Source organism: Anastrepha obliqua, chromosome 4 (genome assembly GCF_027943255.1).
Source record: "Anastrepha obliqua isolate idAnaObli1 chromosome 4, idAnaObli1_1.0, whole genome shotgun sequence".
Classification (NCBI taxonomy): Eukaryota; Metazoa; Arthropoda; class Insecta; order Diptera; family Tephritidae; genus Anastrepha; species Anastrepha obliqua.
Window position 1 is genome coordinate 76,789,417 of NC_072895.1, and position 10,844 is coordinate 76,800,260.

Genomic DNA, 10,844 nt, shown 5'->3' on the forward strand with positions numbered 1-10,844 from the left:
AAATGGCCTGAAATCGTTCACCAGATTATAGTACAAGAAAATTCATTCCAACAATATTTCTGCTTCGTATCTTCATTTTAAGTTTTCAAACTCTTAAAAACACCCGATACTTCGATGTTCGTGGCTGGCACTTCGTCTACGAGTGAAACATCGAGTGCTTTCGAGATGTTTGAACAATCGAGTCAATCGACTAAAACATCATAGACTCGCCCATTACTAGATACAACAACAATGAATGAGCCAAAAAGGCAAATAGTTGCAATTTATTAACAATGCGGTAGTTTTGTGCATTATTTTAGGATTATACATTTGGCGATTCAAAAATGGGAACGGATAATAAAAACGGCGAAGGATATTATAGTACGTTTGAACCTAGCTTTGCCGATCTTCCTATGGAGGTAAGTTAGAAATGTTATATGTTAAATATCATGTGACCGATATAGGCAATTTTAAGTTCATTGCAGAGTTGTATATGTACATATGTACGTCTAAAAATATGCATTGTAGTGGCAAAAATAATTTTCTTTCTATTGTAGGTTATCGTTTACATTTTTCGCTATTTGGATCAAGCAGATGTGCAGGCAGCAGGCAGGACGTGTCTACGGTGGCGTGAAGCTACCTTTGACATGGAGTTCACTAAAAAAATTTTAGTGCGGTTTACCAAATTATGCCTATCCGATAAAATTCCTCCCGCACTGGACTATATCAAAAGTAATAGGCCTTTTCGGAATTACCACTTTGAGGAAATTACGTTCGGAGGGGTGAAACAGATTATGAAACACATTGGTAACACAGCAGAGGAAGTAATATTTGACAATGTTGATTTGGGTGACAAACAGTTCTGTGATATTATGAGGCAACTGCAAACAATTCATTCGTTGACCATAACGCGCTGTTCACAGCTTTTTATGTCGGGTTCTTTTTTGGAAAACGAGGATCGCTTGACACTTGGAATAAGTTTCGCCAAAATACGACACCTTTCACTAAAGGACAATCAATATCTTTCGGATGCAATTTTGCTGCGTCTGACGGAAATGATAGAGAGTATTTACTCGTTGGATTTGTCTGGATGTCACATTGCTTATCACAATGCAATTCAACGACGCTTTTATCCAAATGATGGGCGCATCGTCGCAAGCGAATCTATATTGACATTCAAGTTTATAGTTCGCATATTAACAATGCATCAACAACACCTTCGCAGGCTTAACCTTAGTAATACATTGATCGGTGCACCCTCACTAAATGCTCTTTCTATGTTGAAAAGTGGTGGACTCAGACTGCACAGTCTTGGACTTGCAAAGTGTAGACAGATAAATTCAGTATCTCTTAAAGCATTTTTAGAATGGCAGACAAGCTTACTGGAATTGAACCTTTCAGACGTCGTTAGAGTAGATGATAGTTGCCTGGATGTAATTGTAAAAAATCTGTCGTTACTACAAGACCTTGACATTTCTGGGTGTGTAAATGTTTCGAATGATGGAGTATCACTTTTAAGCACTTTGAAACATTTAAAATGCTTAAATATATCGCGTTGTGATGGTATTCAGTCGAAAGGTATTACACACGGCATAGCTTCTACCCGAAATGTAATACTGCAAAATCTTCAAATGACCCATTTAATGGTGTGCGAAGAAGCCATCAAGACTCTAGCTGAAAACTTCCCTGAGTTACGAGTTCTCAATTTAGAGCAATGCGTGAATGGAGTAACCGACGAATCCGTTCAAAGTATTATTAAAAATTTACATTGGTTGCGTGAATTATCATTGGTCAATTGTTCTCGGGTAAGATGCATATTAAAATCATTTTGTTGTATGGGTGTTTCAATTATAATTAAATTATCTTTCAAGATTACCGACGCAGCCTTAACTGGAATTAATATTACTCATCTAGTTTCTGTGCCAAACTCGCACAGCTCACCTGATAGCCCAGGCCCACTATCATTTCCTACGTTTGTAGAAGGTGATTCTCTAAATGGACTCAATCAATCATTTAAGATTTCTTTACGAAGCAAAGCCGAAGAGGAAATCGTACGTGATGCTAATAGAAAAAAAGCAATGTTTGCGGCGTATGAATTGAACTTAATTGAAGAATATAATGTTGATGGGTACAATTTAAAGAAATTGCGCGGACTCAGAACCTTAAAATTAAGTGGCTGTAATAAAATAACCGATGTATCTTTAAAATATGGCATCAAATTTCTTGAACTGCGTTACTTATCACTTTCGAATTGTCCACAAATTTCGCTTATCGGAGTTGAACAAATGGTGCTAGATAATCCTTCAATTGAGATACTTGATTTGTCGGATTGCGAAAGTATTAATGATAGAGCTATACAATTAATCACATATAATTTGACCAGACTTCGTGCGTTACATATTAGCGGATGCAGCCAGTTAACCGAGCATAGCTTAGACGCAATTTCAGATAACTGCAAACATTTACAGGTACTTACATGTATATATATATATATTTGTACCATACGATGGTATATTCATACTTTTTATATTTAAATTTATGAAAAGTTGTAGCTCATGCGAGGTTTCTTGATCCTTCCGCTATCTTTACTTATAGTTCGGTTATTGTTGCAGCAGCTCACAAAACCTTGCCAAGTGCAATGAAATAATGAATTTTTTTGAAATTGCATTGAAATTCACTCGGAAGTGGATTACAGAATCTGCCCGATAAATAATTTAGATTTGGAAAAAGTAAGTGTCTGGAGAACACTTAATTTTACCTTTTTTTTTTGGAATAATACACTCTTTGAGAGAAATCAGATAGTGATTCGCCAGAATTACACTGCTGGATAATATCTATTGGAAAATTAGCCGAGCAAAACGAATGTCTATCATTTTAAGCTTTGTGTTGAAAAAAACTTAAAATTTTTTAGCTATACATAAGTACAACTTTCTTAATAATAATAATAATAAACTTAAGATCTTTTAGAAAAAGTTGCCGTGGAGTATTTAAGCCCATTTTATTGACTTCGCGTTAACATTTATCTCCTTTTTTAAACACATTTTCGTCTTCTGAAATATTTCTTGTTACAAGCCATAGCCATAAATATTTAGGAAAATGCTGCTGAAGTGACACTCTTTGCACGGATATAAATCTGGGTCGTCCCAGTAACCTAGAACCGATTATCGTGAGAACGAACTGTCTGTCGCATATATACATGTATGCATATATTATATACATATGTGTATATATTTATATCTTCTTCTTAATCGGCGTATCCATGCTGGATGTTCGCGGTTACATACAAACGTCATTATGATCTTAGTCGTACGGTTGTCAGGTCATATTATTAATGATGTTATTATATTTTTGTCTGTTTCTCGCTGCCGCTGTTAGTTCGCCGATTGTTTTGAGACCCGCCCGTCAATACCATTCAATTCCGGCCATAAAATATCATTAATCATCTCTCGATAGCGATAGATAACACCTGTTATTGGAAACCCCTTCATTTTCAACTATTTTACATCCCTCTACCAAATCCTTTAAGGAGTATTTTACATATACCTCTCTCTTTCTGTATAATATGTAATATGTGTGCGACAATTTGAGCCAACTAAATGTCTTTAGGATGCGTACGTAGAGGAACGCCTTGTCGATTACGTAGTTGCTCGATCTTTGGCAGACTTTTTAGTTTCATCGCAATTGGGCACCCCAATCCCCCATCCTATTTAGTCGACGGCGATTAAGTTGGTGTAGTGTACGCATCTTCATATCTCTTCACCGACGAAATAGTCGGCCGAGATATGTATTATTACGTATTACGAACGAAGCAGAAATACACTATATGGAAATTCACAATTAAATACAAACAACTTGACATCATGGCAACACAATAAAAATATTTATAAATTTGTCATCAAAATTGACAAGTGCCATGGTGCCATGCCATTTGCAATTAAGTTGATTTGAAGAGTATCGTCATTATTTTTTAAACTTTGCTTTCAAATTTTGTAATTATTTTTTTACATTTTAGTGGTTCTTATACCTATTAAATTTGTCTTAAAGGCTATTACAAAGAAAAAACTATGTGTGACTCATAAATTACTAAAGGTTGTTTTCTCAAAATCTGATAATTGTAAATATAATCGAAAAATGATTTAGAAAATTATTTCTCAATGGCAAGTTAGCGAACAACTGACAGGTAACTTCTGCCAGCTCTTTTCGGTTAGTAGTTTGTCTTCCAATAAAATTTGTAAGGCTGCCCCAATGCAGGCTTTTGTTTGTTCGATAACTATCAATATAACTTCAACGTACTATAATGTATGAATGTTGGCAAATCTTAAACAAACCTGCATAAATGTTTCATGAAAGACACCAAGGCGCATTTATTAAAGGTGGTGGCACTAGACCAACAATCAAATTGTTGAATGGCCGACGGCATTTTGCAAGATATTTGAATGTGCATTTCTATGTTCCTTTGACAAACGAAATTTCATTGAATTTACATTTTATTACAGGGAATATTATATGAATTTTCTAGATATGTAGTATAAAAGTTAGTAATTTAAATAAATAAAAGAAACATTTGAATAAAGCTTTATGCATATATTGGACAAGATTTGAGCTAAGGGTTTAATGAATGCAATGGACTCACTCTATGATATATGGACCCATGTATAGGGTAACAACATGGTCCACGTCCTGTTGGCTCTGAATGATGCAAAAACAAACGAACTGTTTAGTTGGCGAATATACTCCAAGTAGTGCCGGCGCCAAGAGCTCAAATCGTTTCCAAACACAGATTTTAAAAACTCAGGTACACGTATTGTTTGAAGTTTCACGTTTTCGCCGTGGCAACATGTCGTAAAGTCATTTCTTACTTAAATGTAACAAATTTCAACAATATTTTAAGACACTTAGTATATGAAACAATAAAAGTTAATAAACCCCGAAAATCTGGGTGCTCCATGCTAATGTATATACAACAACGCCAAGTACACATGTGCGTGTTTATTTCCAGTTTTAGAACCACTGTTATTTTTATCGTTGTCATTTCTTGACCACATGTCTATCAAAAATCAAAGTAAAAATCATACATATATAATTATTAGCAAATTCAATGCACTCTTGCACTCCACAAGTGAAAAACTGCTTTCTTCGAGCGACTCGACCATGATAACCAGCATTCTGTAACATTTTTCTAGGAGTTTCCACACAAATCAAATGTTTGGCTAACGTTTTTAACACGTTGACTGCCAAGCCCATTTTCAGAAAACTGGCCAAAAATGACATTTTGATTTTTTCACATTATATTATTGTACTAAAAACTCTATTTCTAGATCATTGGTATCATCAAAAATCAAAAATGATGTTTTTTAAAGGAGAAAAAGCACCTACGAGTTATCTCGTAGTTGGCGTCTGGGAAAGAACTCGCTACGAATTATCTCGTAGTAGGTAGGTTCTTTTTTTCCTAAAAAACATCATTTTTGCTTTCTATAGTATTTTGTTTTATAGTTATTATTATTTATTATAATTATCATAATTTTATTATTATTTTCTTTCTTTTTAGATTTATAAACATTCTCTAAAATTACTGTTATAATTATCAAGAACCCAATATGGATAAGAAAAGGTCACGGAATCAAAGTGGAATTGAGTACAACGCAAATCTAAGTGATTCAGAAGATGATTTCAGCGATGGTAGTAACGACATTTATGAAAATTATTATGAAATTTATGAAAATATTAAAAATGAACTGAATCATTGGACGGAATTTAAAACTCTCCATATATAACAAAATAATGATATAGTACAATCAAATTATCAAACCCGTGTGGTCTTATGGCGCTCAAATTTGAGGCTGTGCCAGTCAAAATAATATTAACATAATTCAACGATTTCAAAATAAAATTATCAAAAATATTGTCAACGCACCTTGGTACGTTCGCAATGCAGATATTCATCGTGACCTCTGCATTCCTACGGTCGCTGAAGTTATTAAAATACAAGCAGAAGCCCACTCTATGAGGCTCCAGAGGCACATTAACGAGGAAGCCAGCAAACTTCTCAACATCGCAGGCCTAACCCGACGACTCCAGCGAAAAAAACCATATGATCTTATCGGTAGTTAATGTAAAGAAGAGATTTTAAAATTCTCTTCATAAAAACCCCACAAAATTGTTAAAATCATACTGCTTGTTAGTTTCCCTTAAACTAGTTGTAGTGTCAACAAACATTGTATACCTATATATAATTAAATGTTTGTAATAAAAAAAAAAATTATGAGCCTTTTGAGAATACAAGTGATAATGAAGATGAAGTCGTCTCCGAACCTGAAGACGTCTCCGAATCTGATAATAATGACGATGATTTTCAAGCAACAACGTCAAATGAGAATGATGATTTGTGGACAGAAGTTCAACACAATCCTGAATTATTTCTTTTTGAAGAAAATGTTGGTGTGAAATTAGATACATCAAATTTTACAGTACAAACGCCGGTGGATTTATTTTTTTCGGATGAGTTTCTTGTATTACTGGTAGAACAAACTAATTTATATGCTGCGCAAGAAATTGCAACATTGGAAAATGGGAATCAAAATGCTATAAAAAAATCTAAAAGGATATCAAATTGGCAAGACGTAAGTGCTACAGAGATGAAAGTTTTTATTGCACTTTTATTGCAAATGGGACCTTGTACTTTTCCAACAATAGAACATTACTGGAACACAAACAAGCTATATAATGTAAACTTTTGGCGCACACATACGAGTCATTTGGTTGATAACTCACAACCATCTACCGACAGATTATACAAGGTGAGACCAATCCTAAATCATTTCAACGATGTTATGCGTGAAAACTATGTACCAAGTAAAAATATTTGTATTGACGAATCCATGATGTTATGACGGGGAAGATTGCTTTTCCGCCAATACATAAAAAATAAAAAAACAAATATGGTGTCTTGTAATAAAAATAAAAATTTACAGCGGAAAATCTGAGAAAACTACGCATAATGTAGGTCACACTGCTGACGTTGTTTTACATTTACTATCGACTATCTCGATAAAGGCTGCGCGCTTTACATGGATAATTTTTAAAATTCAGTTAGTCTTACAAAACTGTTATATACACGAAAAACTTATGTGTGTGGAACCCTACGAAGTAACAGAAAAGGAAACCCCAAAGATGTGGTAAATCGTAAACTAAAAAGAGAGGAGTGTTTTTGGCAGACAAATGGTCCTGTTACTGTATGCAAATGGAAAGACAAACGAGAAGTCCTTTCTATTTTAAACATGCACGCTATTGAAATGGTAGAGGTGCCCAATCGCAATGGAAGAATTTCTATGAAACCGAATATAATTCGAGATTACAATAATGGAATGTCTGGCATTGACCGATCAGATCAAATGATTTCGTACTACTCATCTCTAAGAAAGACTATTAGATGGCACAAAAAGGTTTCACTTCATATTATAGAGATATATATACAAAATGCTGACAGAATTTACCAAAAAGTAACTTCATCTAAAATAAAACTGATAAAGTTCAGAGAAGAATTCGTCTTGGCGTTGATTGGAGATTTTCAACCAGTTTAAAAAAAAAATAGATCTAAAGAGCTCCATTATTTAGAGTGTTTACCACCAACGGAAAAAAACAGCGTCCGACAAAGCCATGTCGTGTATGTACCCAAGAAAAAAAACGCCGAGAAACGCGTTACTTCTGTCCAGCCTGTCCAGAAAAGCCAGCCCTTTGTGTGGAAAATTGTTTTAAAAACTTCCACAAACAATAATATATTACTTTATTTCTTGTATTTGAGTTAATTTTTCCATTATATTGAATGAATTTTTGCATTATATTGAATGATTTTTTTTTTTAATAAAAAAAAAGCTCACGGACGCCAAACCCAAAATTTTTTTCTTTTCCCAGAAGCTATTTATCGATACTAACACTATTATAATACGGTTTTACTCGTAGCTACACAAAAAGTGGTAGTTTTAGGTAGTACGAGATAACTCGTAGTTAGCTTCCTGGAAGGGAAAGACTATTAGATGACTTCCTGGAAGGGAAGTTTAACCTACTTTAATATCCATAACGTAAATAGCCAAAGTCAGGCGATGCAACTGAAGGCCTTTATCTGCGATGAGTGGTGGTTGGACTCCGATGACGGCATTCGGGGGTCGAGAATTTTGGAAGGTGGTAAGAGACTCTTGATGAAAACTGTTCAATATCTGTCTGCATGTTGTCCGATCAAGCAGTTGCAGTCGTATCTGGTCCTGGGTCGCCTAGACGTAGCACCCCAGCAGGAGTTGCTTGCTGAGCATCTTACATTCCAATGACAACAGCCGGTTCTACGTAACGGATTGGCAAATATTACTGGGAATAAACGCCTTGTCTTAGAATAATATATACATAGATATTAATAATTTCACATAGGAGGCTACTAATCCTAATTCAGCTAAAGATATGTAAATAAACAAACGAATCTTGATTGAGCAACGGTTTCAAAAACAATAAGCAATACGTTAGTTACAGCTATATGTTATGTTAGTCAGAAATTTATAATAAAAAATGGCCTCAATTAACTACTTTTAATGTTTTAAATGGAATTATCTTCTTTTTTTTTTGTTTATAGACTCTATCAGTGCATCGCTGTCGTCAAATATACACTGACATCGAAGAACGGTTTGCAAATATGACTACATTACGCAACTTAAATATGGATAATACAACAAATACGGACATTTCCATACTTCGCTTAAAAAAACGCCTTGAATATTGATATTTTGCTATCATTTTTTGTTTTCTTGTGTCGTTTTCAAGTCTTCTATAATGATTGAAGTTGAGATCAAAAGTATTGATCTTTCGGTGAAAATATTACCAGAAATATTTGTCAAACATGTGAATAAATATAATTCTAAGCAATCGAAATTTATGCTTATTTTGTTAATACAGTTGTACCAGACAGTTCAAGCGGCGAGCGAAAGTAACTTTAAAGAAGTTTTTCTATAGTCGCTGGACCATTTGCTTAAGGGGAGAGCCTGGTTTATGAGGTCTAAAAATTGCATCTCTTTGCGTTTTTTTTTTTTTAAGGAAAAAATTAATTTATCACTGCAAAGTTTTTTCTATCTTTTAATGAACATTTAAAAAGTATAAAAAAATTTTGTACCGGTTAAAATAAGTTGAAAAAAATGTTTAACATAGAAATTAGTAGAGAGCTGTAACGCTGGAGTTTCCAACTGGCGCTGGAGTTTTCAACTTTTTGGAGGTTAAAAACAAAAAAATGCCTTTCTATAAAAAAAAAATTCACTTCAACTTGGTATAAAAATCTTGAAACATTTTTTTTCATCTATTTTGTAAGTTCAAATAGAAGAGAAATTAATACTGAAGGGAACAAGCTATGATTCATTTCAAAATGTTCATTTTTTTTTTTTCATTCATGTAGTACGCCAATTCAAAGAAATCATAAAAATGAAAAGTCGAGAAAAAAAGATAAAGTTTGTACTATAGCTGTCCGGTCACAGCGTAACTACCTAACGCTCGCCTACCTTTGGCTTTGTATCTACGGAAATATTGAGAATTAGGCTCTGTAACTTTGTGTGAATATTCTGAAATATATTAGGAATCGCTTAAAACGAAAAAAAAATTGATTTTTTTGACCTTATAAACCAGGCTCCCCCCTTAACTCAGTATTTCCATGCACATACATACATACACCTATATCGCTTATTGTTAGTAGTCTTTGGCTCAATTTCATAAACGAACGTAGTTAGCATCGTAGCATCGCCCATTGCTAATTTTTATATTTTCTGTGTGTTTTTTTTTTAATTTTTCACAGCTACAAGCAAGATTTAAATATATTCAAAACGCGTATTTTAAGGAGCATTTTGTGTGTTAGAATGTTTGGTTCCATCAAAAACATGACCTTAAAGCCTTGTGTTTTTCCTTTTCCAGTTGATTGGCAAGAAGAGCGAGGAGAACTGTTAATTTGAAATGTAATGTCATCTGCTTTATGTAAAAAGTAGGCGCATTTTTGAAATACTTTCACAACTTAGATTTCATTGAATTTAGTTATAAAAAAGTAATGTAAATAAGATGGTTTTAACAAACTCATATTTCTAGCAGTTGGAACTACTTTGAACTTTCAATGTATTGTTTCTTTAGAAAACTCTTTTAAATTTTACAGTTCATGGTGTTAGTCATAATTTAAGTCAATTTTTACTCAAAATCAAACTTATTTCAGTAAAAAAGGGCATACTAATAAAAAACAGCTTTCAACTAAATGAGACTGAATCTATATGCAGGCCCGTGCCCAGCATATAGTACTTCAAGGAGAAAATCAAGATCTGGGAGAGGCTATCAAATTGGCTGATGCAGCGAAACAAATTTTGATGGAAAGAAGAGAAAACGCTGAGGGTGAGTTTAGACAAATTTTCAAAAGCGTGAGCGAAATTAGCGAACAATATGAAATTGAATTGCGAAAGCCAAGGATTGCGTCGAAACAGACCCAACGTTCCAACGTACAAACATATTCAGCTGAAGATTATTTCCGCATAACAATCTATATATATTGATTCGTTTCTGGTACAATTGCAATCTCGATTCTTAAATCACCGCAATATTTTATCAAATTTCGCTTGCCTTTTTCCCAAAAAAATGCAAATTTTCGAGGAAGAGTCCTGCGCTCAACTATTCCAACCATACTGTTCAATTTTGCACGACGATTCCCGTGAAATCTGGGTGAACGAAGTACAACTTTGGCGGAAGCTCATTGCCGGAAAGGAAATAAAAAACTCACTTGAAGCACTCGATATTTGTAATGAAGATGCGTTTCCAAATGTTAACCAGATGCTTCGCGTGATGGCAGTTTTGCCTGTGAGAAC

At 34.1% G+C, this 10,844-nt stretch overlaps 1 protein-coding gene across 1 annotated transcript; it reads left to right on the forward strand.

The window, feature by feature from the left end:
* The first annotated feature begins 207 nt into the window (after positions 1 to 207).
* LOC129245089 (uncharacterized) lies at positions 208 to 8,892 on the forward strand. Its single transcript, XM_054883071.1, has 4 exons — positions 208 to 398; positions 537 to 1,784; positions 1,851 to 2,447; positions 8,597 to 8,892. Exons 1-4 carry the CDS (start codon positions 324 to 326, stop codon positions 8,741 to 8,743), a joined length of 2,067 nt encoding a protein of 688 aa, XP_054739046.1. The 5' UTR covers positions 208 to 323; the 3' UTR covers positions 8,744 to 8,892.
* The last annotated feature ends 1,952 nt before the right edge of the window (positions 8,893 to 10,844 follow it).

Excerpts from the sequence above, each read along its gene's own strand:
- LOC129245089 (XM_054883071.1), top strand. The coding sequence starts at position 324 with ATGGGAACGGATAATAAAAACGGCGAAGGATATTATAGTACGTTTGAA. Across the intron at positions 1,785-1,850 it reads CATTGGTCAATTGTTCTCGG|ATTACCGACGCAGCCTTAAC; the intron begins GTAAGATGCATA and ends TTATCTTTCAAG. Across the intron at positions 2,448-8,596 it reads ATAACTGCAAACATTTACAG|ACTCTATCAGTGCATCGCTG; the intron begins GTACTTACATGT and ends TTTTGTTTATAG.